General features: G+C 29.8%; 2 protein-coding genes across 2 annotated transcripts in view; both read right to left on the reverse strand.

Annotated features, from left to right (window-relative positions):
- Positions 1–2,666: 2,666 nt before the first annotated feature.
- On the reverse strand, positions 2,667–7,223 carry LOC113397742 (uncharacterized). The gene is made up of 6 exons (XM_026636211.2): positions 7,071–7,223; positions 5,981–6,739; positions 5,729–5,904; positions 4,489–4,590; positions 3,758–3,877; positions 2,667–3,031 (listed from the first exon to the last, which is right to left on the reverse strand). The coding sequence occupies exons 1-6, from the start codon at positions 7,101–7,103 to the stop codon at positions 2,809–2,811; spliced, it is 1,413 nt and encodes a 470-aa protein (XP_026491996.1). The 5' UTR covers positions 7,104–7,223; the 3' UTR covers positions 2,667–2,808.
- Positions 7,224–11,057: 3,834 nt separating this feature from the next.
- Positions 11,058–24,428, reverse strand: part of LOC113397744 (protein Wnt-5b-like) — a 49,496-nt gene continuing 36,125 nt past the window's right edge. The window contains exons 3-7 of the mRNA XM_026636215.2: positions 23,498–23,678; positions 16,526–16,637; positions 15,420–15,522; positions 12,784–12,941; positions 11,058–11,315 (exon numbers count right to left, since the gene is read on the reverse strand). Of these exons, the coding sequence (XP_026492000.1) occupies positions 11,118–11,315; positions 12,784–12,941; positions 15,420–15,522; positions 16,526–16,637; positions 23,498–23,678 (752 nt within the window). The 3' untranslated portion in view covers positions 11,058–11,117. The remainder of the gene's footprint in view (positions 11,316–12,783; positions 12,942–15,419; positions 15,523–16,525; positions 16,638–23,497; positions 23,679–24,428) is intronic.

The following is a 24,428-nucleotide window of genomic DNA, read 5'->3' on the forward strand; positions in this document are numbered from 1 at the left end:
TATAGTTGTAGTGGAGGAGTTATTAACAATTCGTACGAACATGTAAATTTAATGTTTGCTTATCTTTATTCTCCTCTCTCTTTTGGATTATAATATAAAAACTGTAATTGTATTTGAATAATAATAAAAAATATTATATAAACACACATCTTCAATATTAAAAGTATTAACGCATTATGCGTCCGTCCAGAAGCTTAATTGAAACAGAAATGAATATTTAATTGATTTTATTATTCATCTTTTATCTATCTATACCAAAGAAAAGTGCTATGTATTGTATTACTAATATACCATCCGTGTTGTTAAGATTTTTAAAATCTAATCGACGCATATACAACATCCGTGTAAAATAAGTATTGTTTTTGTATTTGTTAATATATCATTTAAATGTTGTTTAATTATTTGAAAATATACGCACGTTGTTTTTTATTATTTTAGCACACATGTTTCTCGGTAACTTAATTATTGAGTTTTATATATTTTGTGTCTAATGTTATATAATTGATGTCAATAGCTGTATTGTTATCTTCACAATTTCTGTAGTCCATTCCACGGAATGAGTTCCTAAAGGGATATGTTCTTGTGCGTTCAATGGTTAGTACGCACGTCCTGCATTGGTCAAATTATTTCTTAAACAATTGTCTTATACGCCGCGCGACTAATGAGGTGCATGTATTTTGTTCCCTAGCAATTCGACTCGTGGAATGAACTGTAGCTAAGTTTTATTACGTTAAGGCATGTTTAATTTTATTTTAATTTTCATTCATTGTATTTATTTATCCAAATTGTACAAAATATAACTTAAAATATAATAATGATATAAGAAACATTGATACAGTAATTGCTTTAACAAGTTTTTTTGATGTCAGTAATTCAACGAATGATGTAAACCCAAAGTATTAATACGATTACGCAAGAAATAAATTCGCGAACTAACCATTCGCCTGTCATGTTTGTAAGCAGATATTTATTTTAGTTTAAATCCAAAGTAATCATTTTTATTCTATAGAATATTATATTTTGTACTATTTGGTATATTTTTAATAGCAAGGAAGGTGATACAAACCATTTTGTAAGAGAAATCGGTCTTTTGATAATCCCTTTCTTGTATTATTTATTTTATAAATATATAACATTTTAATTGCAATTTTTAATTTATATTGATATTATGTTTTATATTATTAAGTATATATGTTTGATACGAAGTAATTTTAAATATTATATTTAATAATATACATAATACTTGAAATTCTGAAGCGTACGAAGCTTTTCAATTTCGTAACATATAATTTCTTTATCAATAACATATTTTTTATTATTTTGGATGGATCAAAATAATAAATGCCAAACATAATTCATTCCTTTTAACAGCGTAGTGCCAAAACTACACGAACTTCCTACATCATTTTAAATATAACTTTTACATAACATTATGTTTTTAAATTTGTAATGGAAACTTAAATATCCTTACTGTTTCAACATGTAATATATAACTTTATAACGCCAACTATTACATAATTTATCTAAACTTCCACCTAAAAACCATAATATCTATGTAGTAAACTCTAGTGATGTATTTACATATTATAGGTCAAATATCTCACGTAGTTGAGTTCTCCCGAATCATTTTAAATAAACTTTCCTAGTAATTTTTATAGGATTTTTCTAAATAGAGACGTTGAATAGAATTAGTTGTCCATTACATCCTTAGATCGGAATTTAAGTAATATTTCTATGAATAATGTTGTCAATGAGAGTGCATTTATTTTGTTTGTACCGGATTTTATATGTAAGTTGCATTTTTGTTTTACGCACAAGTATTTATAAGCGTTTGAAAGACTGTACGTAGGCTAAGTCCTCGAGAGCTTGCTAAAAGGAAGTGAGATTAAGATAGGTAGGTACTATTATTTTTATATGTAATTGTATTTTTTACACCGCTTTTTATAACGCCAAATTGTCCATTTGCATCGTTGGCTTTGTTTAAATGTTATGTCCATTGATATTATTAAGTGATATTATACAAAATTATTGTCAATAATAAAGTGCCGTTCGTATTAATATTGTTTTGTTTGTGCATAGGTACTATTGTAAAATAAAAGAATATATAAATAATCATCTTTTATTTACACATAAATCAACAAAATCATAATTTACATCTGTGTGATAGTTCAGTTAAAAATATTCTTAGTAATAAAATTTATTTTTAAAAATATCACAGCTGAACTACACTATAAGAAATGAAATAATATTTCCAAGGACTAATTTAAAATGTTATAATTAAAATAAAATAATAATTGAAGTTAAAAATTCGAAGAAAAAAAACATTAAAATCAATAATGCTTTATATAATAAAGCAAACTATATTAATCTACAAAGGAAAAAAAAATGGTAACCAAAACATCTTGAGTCTCGATGTCATCTAAAAGATTTAACAATTTCAAAACATTATAAGAGATTCATCCAAGTTCAATAAAAAAAGTTAAAAAATAACTTTATTTATTAACCATAAAAAATAGTAAATATAAACTGTTTCACTTTTAAAGCCTCCGATTTAAAAAAAACAATGTCAACTTTAATCAAAGTATTTTTGTTTAGTTTAGAAATTCAAGTTTTCTCATAAATATTTTTTTTTAATTCTGAATATATTGATAAGAAAGACAGGCATGTTATACATTATATTAATACAAATTTTATATTATATTTACATATTTGTATACGCATACTTTACAACAATGTCGAAAATATATACTATTATTGTTGATAGGTACATATATAATAATTAATGCAACAATTTTAAAGTTTTCGGCTTCATAGCACTGAAGGATACTGGTGTTTTAGGAATTGTTCCAACGTAGGTCCGCTTCTTCCTAATGGGTCTCTCGGGAACATTATCATATCACCGACCCATGTGAATTGTAATAATCTGTATTCAATAACGTGCCGCCATCTTGGATTCTCTGTCAATAGGTCCCTGTAGTTATCACCGGATACAATGACTCCGTCGAATTCTGCTGCACACTGTACAATGTACCTGGAATAAACATAATAAATTGATGTAAAATATTTATTAGCACATGATCCAAACCCAAATGTAATACTGCTAACTTCCAAACTCCTGGCTATTACAAAAAAAAACTTGACAAAAAGACTATTGACCCGATCACTGGAAACGAGGATCATGGAATGTGAAGAATATTGAGTTAGCCATAAGGAATTATTTTAGACCAATGCGGCAGATAAATGGGCAAACCATTAGAAATATGGGCTTTAGAGCATATTCGATATAATATTTATTTGATTATTACGTTCCTTTTCGCGGAATACAGTAGAGTGAACTGAAAATGTCACGTACGGAAAAACACTGCCCCACCAGGCAACCTCTCTTTCTCTGTCTTTTTAGTTTTATTTCACAAAGGATTTTTAATAACAAATTTGTCATTGTCTTTACATTAGTCTCAAATGTTAATTTATTTTATTATGTTTGTTATTTAATACAGAATATATAGAAAAATCAACTTTGCTCCAGGTGCTCCCACGGCACATCTTATATGAGGTTAAGTCATTTTATGCGGTTTGCAGTAGAATGAACCAGCAGATATGGTCATGTAAGAAAAAAGCGTTACGCTTCAGGAATTTTTTTTCTTATATTGTGTGTGGTTTTATATAAAATTATTTATATTTAACCTTTTTTTATTATTTTAATTCAGACAGGTTTTTTTTCCATACTGTGCCTTTGTAAATATATAAATAAAATTACCTGTCATCATATGAGGTGATCATCTTTCCCTGTATTTCCCTCGACGGTGTGTACACTACTAAACCTTGTCTTTCCAGTTGATCAAGTAGTTTGCCGTCTGTACTCTTGCCATATTTACACCTGAAAAAATGTTTTACTATAAATTTTAAAATTGTCAAGACATGAGATATTTTTAACTGGTGGTAAGGGTTTGTGGCTGCCTAGCTGGGTACCATCCACTCATCACTTTTTCTACTGCCTAACATCCATTCTTAGTATTGCTGTGTTCCAGTTAGTGCTAGTGTAACTACAGGTATAAAGCACATAGCATTGTTCCCAAAGGAGTACATTGACGATGTGAGACGGATGTTTAATATTTGTTAGTGTCGATTTTTATGGGTGGTGGTGGTCAGGTGGCCCGTTAGCTAGTCCACCTACGAATAAAAACATAAAATGGATAATGACTTTAATCAGCTTGTCAACTAATGATTAACATTATAGCATCAAACATAATTTGATTTTTTTTTTACTTTCTAAATACTTTGTTACTAAGAAATTAGTAAATGCAAATATTCAGGTTTAATAGGTACATGTGTCAATGTCTAATGGCAGAGATGATTATCAATGACTACCCACCAGTCCACCCATACACTGGTACACCTTCCAGTTATAAATAAACACTAAAAATAAGAATAACCCATAACTTTTCTTTAATAATACTTATTATTATGTTAAGAAATTAATTATTTTACCTAAATTGGGGCACAAATGCTTTAACCACATGACCACGTCGAAGGAAGTAGTCTATACATATTTTTAGACCTTTGACTGAGAAGATTCTTCCCTTTGTATGCCTAGAAATATTAAAAAAATGTCAATATTTCAATCTTATTATTATTGTTTAGATTAGCGACCCGCCCCGGCTTCGCACGGGTGCAATGCTGCCACTAAATATACTACAGGATGTCTTACAATATTCACAGTTTTTCAGTCATTAGAAAATACAAACCGCTACGTCCCTGTGTTTAAAATCTGTAATATCTTCGAAAATGTTCATTTAAATTACATGCTTTAAAGGGACACATTGATACATTACACTACACATTACAATACATTGTGCATTTAAAATAGATCAATATGGCTCGAGATACCTTATTGGATAAGGATTAATGCTGTATCGCTTAAAATCTTTTCAGAAAGCCATTATTTCTCATAAAAAGTAAAGGATAAAAAATAGTTATTGTGGGTTATTCCTAAGGGATAGACATATACCATCCCAGACTTTTTTGAAGATCTTTTTAAGGTGTACAATACTGTAGTACATTATGTAAGCTCAAAAAATGTGTTTATATACGACATCACTTTGGAAACCTCTAAAATTATCAGTGTTTCTCTACTATATTGTACATGTATTATACATATAAACCATCCCCTTGAATCAATCTATCTATTAAAAAAAACTGCATCAAAATACATTGTGTAATTTTAAAGATCTAATCACACATAGGGATAGACAGCAGTAAGTGACTTGTTTTATACTATGTAATGATATGCAAACTGAGATGAACTCAAACTATCCCATGGTTACAAAAGTATCGTAACGGCTACTCATTAAATTTCATGAACTATTTGTGTTTAAAATTAATTACACACAATATGATACATCCCATGTTAAAACTTTGTGTAGGAATGGTTTATATATCTTACAATTTTAATAGAAGTGTTATAACAGTTACTATAAGTTGGCTCATTTGCCTATCAGCGTTAACATGTAAAGAGTAACCAAATCACTGTAGCGATTTTAATGCAGTTTTGACAACTATATATGTATTATAGCAGTTAATTTATAATTTATTATAAGCGCTTAAGTTCCTGGTTTGTGCAGGAACATCGATTTTGTTCCGTTTACAGCTTCTAATTTTAAATTATCATATCTTTAATAGCGTTCCATCTAGATAATATTATTTGTAAGTTATGATGATAAATACTTACTGCATTGCAACATTACTCCCATCAATAACAATCATTCTTAAGCCTGTTTTATTTTTAATATCTCTCTCTGGATTATATATGTTACTGCCTATGCTATTTCTAGAACTGGCCTGGCCGAGGATCACTTCTTTGATATACGTATCTTCTGCTGTTTCTGTCGCACGATTTACACCATTCTGATAAACCATTTATGTAAATATTTATTAGGGTTATAAATGCAGTTTTTTTTTTATATAATAATTTTTTACTTACCTTTACACTATGCAGGCTGTTTGTTGAACTGTCGGGTCCCTTGGATTCATTAAAAATTTTCTTTGCAATATATTCTAGAAGCTTCCCTCTTTCCGAGGAATCTAAATTTGCAATTCCGTTTGCAAATTTTTGCATTTGTTTATTATTAAGTCTTGTATTCTTTCTCTTTGTATTTAGCACTGTTACATCTGAGTCACCGCTCATGGAAAGGCTATCGTTAACAACTGTACAATCTTGTATATCAGATACATTAACTAAATCTATGACTGTATTGCAGTGTGACTGGCCACTCGTATTCTGTAGACTATCAGTAGTGAGGTCTATCGTTAAATAGGAATCTCTATTAATTTCTTTGGTTAAATTTTCTACATCTGCTTTGAAACTTTGTAATGAATTATTATTTAATCCAGATTCACTGGTTTTATTATTGTTTTTTATTATATGTTTACTATGTGACAGAGGCGTAGAACATTGTAAGGGGCACGGTTCATTATTAATAACTAGATCATCATCACCTATAATGATAGGATTGCCTTTCTGACTTATTGGTTTGTTATGAATATCAGTATTTGTACTCAATACTTCAGGACTATTAGTATCAACTTCTATTACAGTACAGTTTGACGAACTAACGGAAGTAGATGATTCGTTACGAAGTTCTTCGAACAGTTTCTTAATTTTCCTCCTTGATTTCCTGGTTTTCTTTTTGAAATTTTCCCTTTTCTGAATGCTTATTATTGAATGTGAACCCAAGCCTTTCTGTAATATGAAGGTGTCAGTGATAATAAATATTTATAATAATTAATAGATTTGCGATACTTGCGTTTTTATTACTGGACAATACCATTTTGTATATGTTTACAATTGAACAATTGCGAAATAGAAGTTAGAACAATAACAATGACGTAGCTAAGTAACCTAACGAACGAAATAATATATTTATAAAATAAATTAAATATTTCGAAATATAACTTAAAATTAATTTAAAGTTCAACAGTTTAATTTATAACGATCAAATCAATAATAAACTGTTATTGAACATTTCAGGCAAATACAATAACAAACAGAAATACAATGACTAAAAACTTACAGAACGTTCTCGTGATTTAGAATTTCTACCCATTGTTGTTGACAGCTTTTAAGAAAAGAAGTAATCAAGTAAAGTATATTTATAACACACCTTTTCAATAATTTTACAATTCGAAAAATCAAATACTATCAGTAATAGATAATTTCTAAAAAAGATGGCGAAATCTTTAATTTATGGAATTGCCATATTTTAGATTAATAGCATTTATTACGAATTATTATTTTTATCACTAATATACCAAAAAAAATTAATATAGTTTTAAGGATTTTATTTGAAAAATAAAAAAAAGTATTCAGCTATGTGGCTCAGAAAATGACTCTCAATATAAAGGCTTGCTTACACTATCGGTACAACCTGCGTAAAGTTGAATTATGTAATTTTATAAATCCTGCAGTGAAACTAACATAACGTTTACAATATACCTAACATCTTCAATCAATCTTGCCGTGTCAATAATTTTGTTTGCATTTTTTTGTCAAAAGTCGTTTAAACATAATATAATATTCGGGTGTGTCGCGGAAAACAACTCCATATATATATATTTATTATATGAATGTAATGTATTGTAAATGGGTTGTTTAACGGGCGGAAAATGGATAGTGTGGCTGTGGGGTAGTTTTATTTTAAAAAAAATTATGTACAATGTGGCTGTGACGACAACACATTCAATGATACTCTTAAAAATATATGGCATTTCAAGACCAAACTCAAAAAAAACAATCATATGCATTCATTAACTAAGCCACAGATTTTTTTTCACTTCATTAATTTACAATATTCTATTATAATAACATTATCGGAGTTATTGTTACATAAATACTAGCGAATCAATAACTTACGATCAAAATAGGTCAGGAACTATTCTAAAGTAATGGCTGAAGTCAAAGGGGACAGTGCGGGGAGCGGGTGAGCGGGACGTTCAGCGCTCGCGCTGGCGCCTGGCTTTGCCGTTTTTACAGGTTATTGAATTAATTTTGCAAATTATGTTTAATTTAATCATTTAAGTTTAATTGAATTCCTAATGAATTATTTTGTTCGAAAATTTAACTTTTTATATTAATAACTCGTTTACACTAGCCGTAGGAGGCTGAATCAAAATAGTAAAACATTCTAAAGTTGTTTTTACTTAAATATGAAAATAAATTATGTTTTTCATTGAGAACGTTGGTCACCTGCATCCTTTTTGGTTGTGGCGACAGATTTCACAGGGAAATACCGGATTACACTAAGTTTAATTTAGGCGGGCGTTATACCTACGAACCAATCACTTTATATTGGGATAAGGGTTTATTTTATTGTTGCGCAATATTCCACTATAACAAGAATATATCTAATAATGATGTCATATTAAAACAAAAACATTGTGTACTATACAATCTTTAATACATTCCGATGTTTTTTATTATTATCTCTATTCCAATCGAAGTAGGAATAAGGATAAAAAAACCTTAGATTTATGTATTTTTTGCGATTTGCTAATAACTCCCGTCAATTTGCTGTGAAATGTTGTTTATTAGGCTTTTCTCCTCTTATGGTTGGAATAAAGTACATGTGTAAAGTGACTCAACTGTAACAATCATAGTCTAACTTTGTATATATTATTAACCGCCAAAATTATAGCAGTTTCATACGGGAATTAATAAAAAAGTTTTTTTTTTAAATTATGCACATAATGAGGCCTTAATTATTAATAAATTTCAAAAAATAATATTAAATCAAACAATTTGCTTAATTATGGATTCATATTTTATTACCATACCATACCATTAGTTGCATAAGTTGAGCCGTTGAGTATTATTTTTAATACATTTTTTACCACTAATGAGTGTTTATGAATATAATTTAATTGATCATTAAAATAACATAGTTTTTATCAGTCATTAATACTTAATGGAATTAAAAGTAGCTACTAGATACAATAAAACTTTTATTTAATAAGCATAAAGTAAACATAAATTTATCTCAAATTTAAAAGCGAAAGACAGATTGTGCTCGCTGATCATTATAGTGTAGCAACAAAAGCGAATACAAACCAAACGCGATGCAAATTCATAGTAGTGTGTGTAGTAATTAACAATATGTTGTTACGTCAAAAAATAATTATTAAAGTGACAGCACTTTTGACGTTTTAATATAAAAGACGCCTCATTTCGCGCTACCAGGAACTTTGTATTCGCTTATGTTGCTTCACTACAACGTTCGCCTACTCTAGCAGCCTTTTGTTTTAATCTGAGAATTTTATAGCCTCATTCATTTTATGACATTATTATGCTTAAGTGTTTTTTTAGAAAGTAATCCTTTAGTAGGTACCTTTACAAGTAATCAATTACTAATGTAAAATATTTTTTACATGTAAGTACTTATCTTTTTAGTAGTTTGAACGAGATGAGAGTTAAATTTCAATTTGCGTAATGATTCTTAACTTACTCATGACTCTGTAACGTTACAAAATAAAACACTTCTGACGTAAATAGAAGTTTGACTTCTATCACGTGTAAGTATAGGTATCAATTAGTAGGCGCTCAGATTATAAACTTTTTGTTTTTAATTGCATTTTATTCACAAAAATTCGTAGATTGACGTGACAATACGTCAAATATTCTTAGAATTACTAAGAGAGCGAATACCTTTTCGATTTGTATCTTTTAGTTAATGCATTTAATAATGAAAATCGGTATAAATTTTGGATCAAATCTGGGTTACCTCATCGTGTTACAGGAAACCAGCTTAAATATTTTTGTTTATTTCGTGATCAGAAACATATATTTTAATCTATCGTATGAAATTCAGGCACATGTATTTCCACCATTGATGTTTACGGTTTTGAAATAATAGGTAATCTATCGATGTCCCTATTGTTAATCGTTACTGTTTGACGATTAACTTGCGCGCGGTGTTAACTCATAATAGTTATTAATTATTATAATACTCTTTGCACCTTGTAGCATTTTTGTAAAAGGAGGCCTTGGATTTTTTTTTTTTTTATAATATTTATGTTCATCACCAACTATGTTTTATATTTTATACATGTTTTCTAAAAAGCTACCTAATATTATATACCTACTTGAGAGTTATACTATATAATAATAAATTAACATTAGGAGATCGTAAGAATATTTTTTTAATTAGAAGTAAATTATTGTTTAACATGATATCTACAAAATTAAGGATAAAGATATTTCTAAATTAGTGAATATTATGTCTACATTATGTTAAACATTTATCTTTAAATGTTTTCGTACATACATATTACATACTATTATATCTAATAACAAAATATCGTAATATTATATAATTATAATATATTATATAGATACTATGAAAATACAGTGTGTCGTTAATGATTTATTAATAAACAAGGATTTAGTAGCTACGGTCATGACATAATATAGAAGAAAAAAAAGTAACTAGTGACATCATATAAGAATGTAGTATAGCGAAAAAAAGTTGACTTATTACATATTAGGCGGGCCAATGAAAAAGTATTTAAAAATGGCGGCCGATCTATGCAGTATTAGCATCTATGAGAAATCAGAGATGTGTAAAAGCGGATATACAATTCAATTTAAATGTTGTTGCTGACGTATTAATATAATAGCGTACTTTGTTTTATTTATAAATACTTTTTTATTAGTATGAATTTTATTAATATTGCTTGTCTTAGCGCATATGTTAATTTATAAAATAAGTAAATTTCCCTTGCAAAAACAGTATTTTCTTATACAAAACTAAAGCAAACTAATCTCCTGTACACCACAGATAAATACTTGGTTGCTTATAGTTATAATATGTTGATATAGGAATTACTTTTGATTCAACGAAACAGATTAATGTACACAATAATTTTACCGTAATCAAAATTTGTAATTTTATCTTTGAATATATTATTATGATTCTTCTATTTATTTATGGTAAAGGTCAATTACGTTTTTGACTTAGAACATGTTATGAGTCACCCATTGATTTAGCGTTTAAAATTATTCTGCAAATAAGTTTATAAACTTTAAAAGACACGTAATTAATGCAATAAATATTTTACAACTAAATTTATTTACAAGTATACACTTCAACAGTTTTAACGCAAGTGTTGCAATCAACCCTGCAGCACCAATGAAATTTACATTGACAGCGTTCTTTAACAACGATTTTCTTAGTGTTGTACCCTCTTCCGCAACACATGAGCCCGCATCCGTCTATACCCGCTGACGTTCTGTTGCATTCTCTGCCCGTTGTTCCAAGGGAACCCTGGTGGTGTAAAGAAATTTGGGAAACAATACAGCGTAATCCATATTTATTTAATTTATAGTTTTATGATAACTGTAAATTTAAATAAATCAAATCAAATCAAAATACTCTTTATTGTACACCAGTAAATATAAAGTTGAATCACATTTAAGAAAGATGCACAAGAGGCGGCCTTATCGCTAAACAGCGATCTCTTCCAGGCAACCTTAGGGTAGAGGAAAGAAATAGATATAGAAAGAGGTAGGGGTGTACAAGGCAGATATAAACATAATATATGAATACATTACAGTGAAATAATAATATATTTAAAATAAAATAATGTACAGTATCTGGTAGCTAAGCATACATATATGTATGTATCTCGTTAGATATAAATTATATATAAAATTAAACTAAAATTCTCTCGGACTAAATACAACATTAAAGTGCAAGAAAGTATTGTTTCAAGATAGTTTTAAATGAATCAAGTGATTGTAAACGTCTTACTTAAACAGGAAGAGAGTTCCACAGACGAATAGCCTGAACAGTAAAGGAATTTCTGTAGAATGAAGTCGAATGAGAAGGAATTTTTAAAAGTAAATTATCGTCAGAACGACGCGTTCGATTATGAGTAGTACATAAAAATTTAAAATTCTCCTTTAAATAGAGCGGAGTTGAAGGATGAAAAAGAATTGAGTAAAGTAGATGGAGAATATGAGTATTCCTGCGATAGCGAATTGGGAGCCACTTGAGCTTTTTGCGAAAGTCGGAGATGTGATCATATTTACGAAGACCAAATATGAAACGAATGCAAAGATTTTGAAGACACTCAAGCTTGTTTAATTGCTCCTCTTTTAAGTCAACATAGCAAGTGTCAGCATAATCGAGAATTGATAATATGAGGCTCTGTGCAAGCGAAATTTTAGTAGGAATTGGTAGAAAGTTTCGCAACCTTCGGAGCGACCCTACAGCAGAAAACATTTTTTTACTTAAGTTACTTATATGTGGTTCCAACGATAAATGTTGATCAAAAATAACCCCTAAATTTTTACAATTTGTGCTAAACGGTATGTCAACATTATCAAACGAACAGTGGGTAAGTCAGAAAAAGAAATGCGCGATATTAATTTAGAACTCCCAATGATTAAAACTTGGGTTTTTGTAGGGGTTACCTTTAATCCAAAAGATTTTGACCATTTAGCAATTTTATCTAAATTGTCATTCACTAAATAAATAGTTTTAGCTAAATCCGAAACTTTACTTAGTGAGTAGATTTGAAGATCGTCTGCATACAAGTGGTAGAGAGATGTAATATGAGAGGAGATACAATTAATAAATATTGAAAACAAGAGAGGGAATAACACGCCACCCTGCAGCACGCCACCAGTTATAGGAGACCAGTTAGAGAAAGAACCGTTAAAGTTAGAGAAAGAACCGTTAAATGAAATACAAATAAACAAAATTAAATATCAGGTATTTTTATATTTACCAGTGATTCGTTTCGTATACAATAATTAGGTGATTCCTCCAAATACACAAGATCTTGAGCAGTAGGTAGGCTATAGTTTGGGTTGCTTAATCGTAACTTGCCACGTCTCGACACCTTTACTTCGGTTGCACCTTCGTATTTGTCTCTTAAGTAGTCACCTGTCATTAACATAAAATAATTATAGTAACCAAATTTTTGAAATAGAGAATTGTCGGATATGCTAATAGTATTATAACAATTACATAATTTTATACTGGTAGATGTTGATAAATATAGTCATTGCTTATTGACAAAATTAACGCGTTGTTAAATAATAGAGATTCAACTATTATGTATATATCTATATGATATCGCATGTGTGACCATATACGGATCGTGTTTTATTAAGTAGGCGGGGAGGTCAATGTTTTAATATATTTTTTAACATTTAACTTTTCGGTAACTGTACTTTATTCTTCTATCAAATTTTTTTGTTCGTTTTTTAGTTTTTTATATTGTAATAAGTTATGAGAACTGACGTGTACGGATTGAGTTGAGTGACATTTTAAGCGTTTGGCGCGCGAATATGTCGAACCAGATAATAAATCGCTTAAAGTAAAAGCCATTTTATAATTTATAACTATTAACTTCAACATTTCCCAAGTAAAACTTAACCGTAATGAAGCCATTTAAATATCAATAAATACCCCTTGATTACAGTCTCAGAAATATTATTAACGGGGATTATACATAAAGTGACGGCTAGAACTTTATGTTTCCACTTCTACTACTTTGCCGATGGCGTCCGAGATTATTTATGAGCCCACCCGTAAGATACGTATATTTTTATGCCTTTTTAATGTGTTTCAATTTAAGTTAAATTACGATTGTTTTAGTTACTACAATAATAATGATGGCTTTACTTTCTGGAGACATTTAAAATAATAGTAAATATTACTTGAAAGAAATAATATATTTCAAAAATATTAATTAATTATCAAACATAAATCAAGAATACGTACGAATGTACTTTATTCAGTCTTATCTAGGATTCGCTATGACATCTACTGACCTTAAAAAATCATATAATTGTTAAAAAAAAAAAAACTTTTTCTCTTAATATTACTGTCATAAATAATAATAAACTGCGGTTGAAAAATTACAACGATAAAACTGATTATCTGAAAAAACTCGCTTGTATTTACATGCAAGTTTTTTTTAACAATAACTCTGCTTTAAATTTTCTTAAAATAACACTATTAAACTGCCATTTACAAGGACTGCGTATCGTAAAATACGTATACCTACTAAGATTATGTTTTCAAAAGATACAGTAAGGAACGTAAATATGTTAATTTATGTTGTATTTAGTTCATATCTTTAGCTTAGCGTTGGTGCGGGAGGGCTACTGTGTCGTTATCGTATGCAATATCTCAATTTATAAAATATATACTTTGTAAAACACGAGATTAGCTCAATACAAAAATACGTATGTAAAACAAGTACCCTACATATATATTTTTATTCGTAAGATTGCAAATAATATTTTTACAAATCTCGCCAAAAATAGGAATGACGTTGAAATTAAAATAATTAATTAGCAACTAAGCAAAAAATGAAAAAAACTAAATTCGACAATATATTTTTTTTAACTTACTAATAATTACATCATTTTTCAGGTTTATGTCTTTTATTTTACAATAGATATATAGATAATAAATATGTAATTGCTGACTTATCATAATGAATACTAGCCTCATTAATTGTCTATGAATATAATAAAAATATATAATTTAGTTAATATCATATCTTTATAGATGGCTGAGACGGATATTTTACAATCATTATATTTGATATACAATAGAAAAAAATATATTCATTTTTCTCGTGTATTTTTCCGAGATAATAAAAAAATATGGTAAAAACTTAGTCAAGCATGTAGTCGAACTATTTCCATGCAAAAAATCACGTCAAACAATTATAGCGTCGTGGTGCCCTACTTAATTTACTTTTAAGCTATTCATACTTAAATAACAACTACAATAATATTTTTCTAAGTCAAGCTAAAAAAACTTAAAACTAATGGGTACATTTTACCAAATACCCCATGGGATCTCAACCGTTCAATAAAGAAATTAATTTACCATGTACCAAGACAGCATGAAGCGACAGGAGGATTAATTGTTCTCATTAACTTCCTAATATCAGATAAAGGATACAATGGAAGACCATTTACTTGGTTACGGAATGTTACTCTTGGTCTCTGCTGTGAATGGCTTCGTAATGGAGTGTACATTTCACATACAAATGTATGTGAAATGTATTGGAGACGATTTATTCCAGACCTATCGGCAGGCTAACGGCAGTTATAACTGAGATGTAGATTATTTATATTTCAAGAAGGTTATATGTAGTTGTATCATAGGCGAATATATTATTATTTTATTTAAAAAGATAATATATTACTTTTTTTTTTAAACACAACGATTTTCGTGTGGTAGCATTCTATTTTTAAAATACCTTTTGTTTATAAAGTTTGACTATGTAAAAGGATTATGATAATGATAAAACTATTATAAAAAAAAATGTCGAAAAAAATAAAACATTGAGTGTTTCAATCTAATGTTATTAAGTACTTATCGCTCTATAAAACTTACCAATCTCTCTGAAAGTAGCAAGTTGCTGCCAGCAGGTAATGAGACTGCAGGAGCCAGACACGCCGTGACATTTGCACGTAACCTGCGACTTCTTTATGACCGCCTGGTATCAATTATTCGAAATTATTGATTGAATCAGGCAAATTCGGGTGAAGAAAAGCATTTTTATTGGCTATCATCAATCAAATACAGGAAAAAAGATCTAAATATTTTTTTCTTATATTATTTATATATGAAGGAAAATGAGACGAGGAATAAAAATTCGTAAGAAATATTTACCTAAATTTTTACCCATCAGATTCATCATAGAATCTCTTTCTGTCCAATCAAAATGATTCGGCATCACCTTGGACTTGGTGGCCATTTATTGCACAACTATGAGCCATTTTTATCTAATGGCTTGTTTATAATAATCCCTTGATTCGAATCCCGGTCAAAGAATTCTTAGTTCAGCTCGGAGTTACGAATTTTGCAATATTACAATGTCGTATATCGAAAAACACGTAGAGCCTTGTATCGTGTGCCTCAGAGAGTTATCTTGCCTGAGAGAGGTTATAGAGACTACATCGCATGTATGCACGCACACTGGTGCAGTATAATATCTCCTGCACAGTTAGCTAGTTTTCATTGAGTTAAGCCGTAGTGACCAAAACCGGTCCCTTCAGACGGACGGACATTATATATTCCGTGGTAGGGCTTTGTGCAAGCCCGTCTGGTTAGGTAACATTCACTCATTACATATTGTAGTAGCGACTGAACCAGGGTACTGGGTAAATAATATTAGCAGCCAAGGATGGTGGCGCATTGGCGATGTAAGGAATGGTTAAAAATCTTACGGCGCCAAGGTCATGTATATGGGCAGTCGTGACCACTTACCATCAGGTGTCCCCCTACCTCTATTATAAAAAGGAAGATACATCATTATTCTATCTAAACTTAAAAAACGTGTATAAACTGCGAAGCGGATCTGAAACCTTCTCCTAGTATAAAGTCTATATATACATATATATGGTTCAATAGGCGTATGGTTTAGCAGTTTTTCTCAGTTAAGCATTACAAATAAAATGTCATTTACTTTATTCGTATAGATATTATATTTTACATACCCTCCTACCGGCCTCGTTATTATGCCTGTTCATAAGCTGCCGGCCCTGCTCTCGACTGCCACGTTTCACTTTTCGTTCCCTCTCACGTATGTCTACGAAGCCTTCGGTGAATCTAAGATAATAAAAAGTAATATTAGTATAACTTAAAAGCGTCGTAAAATTTTATTTAGAATATTATGCAGAACTGACTGCCCGTCCAGATCTTGTATGGTTAAAATTAAAATAAAGAATAAGGAAATGTTGGTTAAAAACAATATTGAATCCATTCAAATCATACTCAAAAAAATCATCAATATTAGTCCAGTTGTTCAAAGAGTTCAGTGATAAACAAAATACTTAGTTACTAATCGTAATACTTCGTCTTAAAAATAAATTATTACATTCTTCGTATGTGAGTCAACAAAAAAAAAACTTGATTGTTTATTTGCTGATTGATTATTGGCTAATATTATTAGATTGTCGTACCATTAGTTGTTTTTTAAATAATTATTTATTTATTCTCCATGTAATCACTATCGAAAATATATATAAATTTGTACTTAGTAATGTCATCTACAGCTCTTTAATCATATATATACTATATATATATATATCGGAATATTATCGGTATCGTATGATAACCGTTATAAATAACTAGAATTGACCCTCAAAAACCTCAGTTACGTTTCAGCTGGGTTTTATTTTTTTGAGGAATAGTCGAAGTCGGAATAAACAGAAACGTTTTGATAACCGTTATATATTAGAATTGTCCCCCTGATTTGTCTTGGAATATTTATATTTTTAGTCTATACCAACCACAAGAGCACAAAAACAAAATAAACAACAATTGACATCGAAATGACGCGATATAATTGGTCGAGAATTTAAATAATATGATATTATTTTTAAATTAACATGGTTATTTTTATAATTACAAGTATAAAACAAATATAATATTCGTTACTTATAATAAAAATAATATGATATTCGTTATGGATTTGTAAAAAATTGGCGTCTTGAACCTGTTATGGGAACTTTAGAAGTAAAATTAAAGTAGACATCTTAGGGAATTTTGTATTATAAATAAACACACAGAGAACTGCTATACTACTGTATACAAGATAGATGAGCTATTAGCTCATCTCATCATTATAAATCGCATGGCACACGTAAATCTAAGATTTTTTTTCATCAATTGGAATAGACTATAGATATATAAAAATTTATATTAACTTTCCAGGTTAACCGCCTGCGCTCTCAATAAACAGATGGACATGAAGTGTCTTATTACTTTTCTTTAGATCTTTTCGAGAGGTACAATTCGACGATGCACTTATTTCCATATAATCAACACAGTGCCCCCCCTACACACAGCTCGGACAGCACGATATTATACTGTTTATTAAATTATAACAACAACTTTTGTTAATGAATACAAAATTCTCTATTAGTAAATAGAATAGATTTGGCTCCAATTGTTTCCGAGGCGACATTTATTTATAATATGTTACAATCAGGGCCGGTTCTACCATCTGGCTTTTTGGGTTAAGCCCAGGGCCCCGTGGATTCAAGGGGGCCCCAGCTAAGTCAAATCAAAGTAAAAAATAGACGATAATGCGAAAGAATCCATAATTTTATTAAATTAAACAGATCGTATGGTTTATAGCTCTGCGAGTCCTGCAATTAATCAAACCTATTCAATTAATTTAATTCAAGTCTACGTTCAGATATGTCTTAGGTGGGCCCCTAAGTAGTGTTAGCCCAGGGCCCCCTAAACTTACGGTCCAGCCCTGGTAACAATATTGATATATGTAAATTTATGTCGAAATTGAGTTTTTTTATTTACAACTAGCGACCCGTTCAGGCTTCCTCCGGGTTGGAATTTGGCTTTTGTAAATGATACAACAGTAGGGTACATTACCCTATAGCACTTGAATAATGTAGCTTCCTACCAGTGCAAAAAAAAATCAGACTTGGATCATTAGTTCTGGATATTAAAATATTTTAATCATTATTATTTACAATTACATTTAGACACATTTTTGTATCGTAATCGATTCAGTACTTATATAGTATAATGTTCTCTTACTTTGTGATAACATTAGTTCCATTTAATTGACAGATTATATTAACCTTAATCAAAATTATAAGAAAATAAAGTTTAGCCTGTTTCACCGCCAGAGGTCTAAAACTATTAAAACTATTTTGACATTTAAATTATGCGATCTCATTGGTCGAGAATTTGAATAATCTGTGCTATTATATTAAGATACTTATGTATGTACAAATCTTTATCCGTTTTCGCTTGGAATAGGTTACTAGGTACCTTTTCTTCACGTCATGTCGTGTGTGTATATATACGTATTAATAATAAAAAAATAAATATTTGAGGTGAGTGGTTTCCAAATTAATTTACTTGTTTTTAAATCTCAATATACGTTAGTAATTTAAAATTGATATATGTCAAGTTTCTTAAGCTTCTTACAACTTTTACAGTTTTCCCAACTTTACGCTGCTCCTGGTAGCCTCATGTACAGTGCAGAATAGGAAGGAAAATTAAAAAGAGATAGCTATATTAAAAGAAGGGCAGGAAAATAGAGATGGATATAGTTTTCATATTTTCATTAGGCTACGCCCATCGCTACGAAGCTCTACGTGGTATCGATTTGTAGTGTTTGTAACTGAATTTCAAAATGCGACTTTGTAACCCTATAAATAGAATTTAATTTTCTTTACTTAAATTTATTTATTAAAATGTTTAATTTTTGTCAAATTTAAAATACGAATAAAAACTATGTTAAAAATTAAGAATTATTCAAGCTAGTTGCTAGAATTAATCATTTGTTACAAAAAAATAAATTCAAGCTAAAACATACTTTATGTCTACCAACTTAAAATGCATAGTCCCATAAACAGCATGTTGCATTTGGTGGTCACAATAAGGGGTGATCTGGATTAAGTACCCTCAATGCTTCATGTATCCCTGGTAGATGATAACGGATTTAAGCGTGTTTAACGCGGATCTAACCCGGTTTATCCGGGTTTATAAAACCTATATCCGGAATTTCCATTTGTAAGAAGACGAAATCATTATTTTATTTACCTACAATAAAATATTATAATAAAATTACAAGAAAAATGACAAATTATAAACTTAAAAAATATCTCGTTAAAAATATTTTCAACGCAATATATTAAAATTTAAAAAAGGCTCAATACATTATTTACGTATGTAATAAATAATTATTTTATTTATTAAAGATTTTATTTTTATTTTTTACGGATAAACTAATTATTTACTGTAGCAATTGTTTTTGTAATAATTAAAATTAACGTCTATAATATAATAAACTTAATTAATATTATAAAACGAATCTTAACTTTAACTTATATTGTACAACGTCATGAAAGAAGACCTTCCTACGTCGACGCGGCATTTCTTCAATAGCTTCACGAATTCCTTTCAACCTCTCACAATCCGATGCTTGCCTGGTGAGAAAAATATTCGAATGCGGGAAAATCTTCTTTATGAAGTAAAAAAGGCATTTTCCGCTTGGAACAAACATTCCTCTATCCCATTCCAATCATTCTTTACCTCCTTACAATCATGTGATCCTAATCGGGAAAATTCAAACAACCGAAATATCGGAAAAGCTTTTTAAAGTATCCACGATAAAAATCTTAAAAAACACACAAATCTGAGGGAGTACCTAGTAACGCCGCCCGCCCGCCTTACCTGCTTAACTACTTATTGGCTAGTACTCCTTGAACTTTATGGACTCCTAGTATTTGGAGGCTTCAATTTTCCCAATGTCGCGTGTTCGTAAGTATTTTAATACAATCGAACGTGCTCTCTCTTCGACGATTAAAACCGTACTGAATGGTGTTCGCAACTTCGAACTTTGATTAGATTTTCGAAATTTGAATTTAATCATCACAAAAATGATTTAACTAGATGCGTTTGATTGCTAGATGATTTTTTCCATTTGCTAATTTTACTGAATATTTATTAAAAACCACAGCTTAACGATGATTTAAATTTAAGGAATAAAATATTATAGTACTATATACAATAAAATGTATCGACTGTCGCTTCTAAATATAAACTTGATAATTTAATGTATGTAAATAAAACATAAACGAATTATCTAGATATTGTGGTGTACAAGCTATTTAAAACAAGGAACAAAAAATATATACGCTTTACCACCATTTAGTACCCCAAAAAGGATTATTTTTTTTTAATCCAAGGGTTAAAAAAAAGGTCAAGGAACGTATGTGTTCTTCAAGTAAAAAAGGTTTTTATTGTAAATATGTATTAGTGACAAAAAAAAATCGATTCTGCAAGTGTTTGAGAAAGTTGATTTAAATAGTCTTAGAAGAAACCGTTACTTAAGCAATTTACTTAATTTTATAAATAAAAAAAATGTTTACACTATATGCATTTAGTTATTATTTATGTATGTTTAAATATTTGTAAATTGACCTTTTATTAAACTTTTTTTTATTATAATTAAATTAATTAATTGAATTCTACCCATAAATGGTCTAGTCTGGCAGTGTATAGTGTGTTACGATAGATAGAGCCACTCTATTTCATGGCTTGGATGTTTTGAGAGTCCAATGAGGTAAATTTTTAGTTACGCTCATCTATCATTATAGATCTCAACAAACATAGCATAGTAGCGGGAAATCAACCCACCATCATTTTCAAGAAAAGTTGACATGTACATAGACTGGTCAGGCGAAAAAGTCTGCCAAATACATTTTCTTTCAGTGTTTTAATTATAAATCACAAAACACTGATCGCAACGAAAATTATAATTAATAATGATAAGTTTGTTTAATTCTATTCATAACTTAAATGATACAAAGTACAAAAACAAATTACTACAGTAAAGTATTTTCAAAACGAAATGACTAAATATTTTGGGCTGCATTGCTGTTATGCTTAGAGCTTCTCATACACACACCCATGCGTACTTGTTAATATTTAAAATAAAGTAAATAAAAGTTAAGTTTTATTAATTAAGCATTTAAGATATAAGGTACATTTAGTTTTACTTATTAATTTTCAATGAATTTTAAATATTTTTGCTTACAATTCTAATTAAACATATTTATAAATTTAAATAATTAAATGTTTAAGACGTGGGGTCTATTTATATCATTAATATATTTGTAGAATTTTATCTTTATTTGAACTTTGATGTTGAACCTCGTATTCCATTATTTCAGCTTCTATAGACTTCTGCAAGCCTGGTACCGTACCTGTCTTAAATCATGACTTGACAACCGTGACGTAATTCTGACAGTTCAGATTTAATTTAATTTATTGAAAGTTATTTCCCATTAATGAAATATTTTATTAATTGTATTTATTGACTTACTGTTAAATTTAACTTAGTGTATGTGCTTGATTGCCTACAACTTAGTAAAATGTTATGAACGAAAAGGACTACAATTAATAAAGAATATCTACTGAAGAGATAAAGTTATTTTTTATTTTATTCAATAAGTAGCACCTCTGAAGAGAACAGGTGCATTTTTCACCTGTCTTACGTCTCACCTGAGTACTAGGATATAAGATATTTGCAGGATATGCTTTTATCTTTTCGCTTTAAATTGTGCAGGTACACACACACATACACAAAATATACGTTTTGTTCACAGACCCTTTATTACGTAGCACCCACACAGCACACATAGATTCCATTAAAAAGAGAAGGTAATATCACTTCTCTTTCTGTTTCATCAAACTGTAACGGGAAAACCGCTACACCGGCCTTATTTCACAGTATTCACGCACAGTGGTTTTCTCAGCGTGTGTATAGGCGTCGTTGTTTCGTTGGTGTGCGTAAGGGCGACAGGTAAATTTTCCTTCTCTACATTGCTGATTTCCTAGTAAACAGGTGCGAGGTAAGACAGTGGCTCTACCTGTTTGAATCGTAAAAGCGACCAACAGGTGTGAGTGATAAAAATATAATTATGTTTTTTTTCAAATATTTATTTTGTCTGTACAAGTTACTGTAGTTCAACAAACTGTAATGAAATAAAACAAATTAAAAGTAAAAAAATGTTTCGAAACATTTTTTTTTATAATTCTTATTTTTGGCAAAATTTTTAAATAAATAAATATAATAAAATTATTTTATATGAAATATTGTCTATGTCTTTTCTTGATCAACCAGGAGAGTATCAAATAATAATCATAATTCAAAGAAAACATTACAAAGTCTCTATAAAATAATAATTTGCTAACAGGGGAACATGAATTAAAAGTAGTTTCATTCAAATAGACAAGTATGCTGGTAAAAGAAACAAAAAGCAACACTACTACTACTACTATTTTCTAGAAATGTTTAGTTGTAGTCTAGTTGAAACATAGTTCGAGCTACACGGATAACATGAACCGAAGGATATGGCGCTAGTTCTTAGTTTAATATCTACGTAATTTTTACTATAACTTACATAGTACATAGAACCTTTTAGCTATTCATTCAATATTTTTCACCTTTAATCATATTATAAAATGAAAATAGACGACAAAAAATAAAAAACGGGAAATATTTTTTTTAACAAAACCTATGTTATAATATAGTCAGAAGGAATCAAAACTCCTTTGTTGTTCAATAATTAATTAAAAAATAATAATAACCATTGACTAAGGCCGACTTTTGAAAAACGCTGTTAAGAAAATTTTTAAATAACTGGACTTTGTGATTTTATTTTAAATAAATGAGAAATTGACCTTTTTCTTCTAGAAAATAAATATAACGATCCAATCATAAATTTATTTATAAAGATAATTATTAAAGATTTTTTATATATAAGTCCAAATTAAATATTAAAAAACTATTCGGAACTCGATTTCTACATTTGTTTCGGGTCGTTTAACTAATTTCGATTACCGATCGCTGCATAACCAGAATTTCGAAGAAAATAACAAACAATAAGAGTTAAGCCAAAAGTTGATACAATAATAATGCTCACTTGTAACCGTATTCAAGGTTGTCACCACAGCCTCCCCATACCCAATCATTGTGAAGATGCCGCGGCCGAGCCGCGCGACTGCAGCCACACGACGATAAACGACCGTCGCGACACGCTCTTGAAATAGCAAGTGATACTCCCGCTGCGGTAATAGCGTGTGTGAACGCGGTTTCTCTAGAAGCTGTAACAATGAAAACTTAAAATTTTAAGGTGTTTTGGGTGACCAAATAATGTTGAGCTGAACTCAGACAGTATTCAAATGCTAGGCAGGGAATCAAAACATCGCGAGAAATCGACCACGAGCATTTTGTTGTTTTATTTTGGAGTTGATTTCAATACGCTTTTCCACTTTACATAACATCTCAGTTCCCAAGTTTGATATCCTATTGGTTATGTAAAAATGGTTAAAATTTCATACGGCGCAGTGGTGAGCACTTACCATCAGGTGGCTCATTTGCTCGTCGGCCTACCGATAACATAAAACGAAAAAAAGGAGCCGACTCGAATCAAATGTCGCAACTTCATCGTAACCAACGTTAGCGCGGAATTTAATGCTGTATCACCAAGACTTTAACATGTTTTACTTATTAAGGTAATTAACATTTGTAACCAAGTACCGAGTATGAGTATAAATTTAGTTATGTAAACTTAAATAATCTTATTTAGAATACAGTAAAATGCAAGCTAGTATATTTCTACTACTAGCTCAAGCAGCTAAATCAACTCTCCAGTAGTTCAACAATATCATAAAAGGCTTATGAGAGATGTGAAATTATAAAAATCTTGACCTACTTACAAAGTGTAAAGACGGAAGAATTAAAAAGACGTTTGAATGTTAGGAACTCTTTTGATATTCGCTACTATTTAATTTCACAAAGAGCACACAAACGTCGTCGCTAATAGCTCTTAGATTCAATTGACTCTCAGGCAG

Source organism: Vanessa tameamea, chromosome 23, assembly GCF_037043105.1.
Source record: "Vanessa tameamea isolate UH-Manoa-2023 chromosome 23, ilVanTame1 primary haplotype, whole genome shotgun sequence".
NCBI lineage: Eukaryota > Metazoa > Arthropoda > Insecta > Lepidoptera > Nymphalidae > Vanessa > Vanessa tameamea.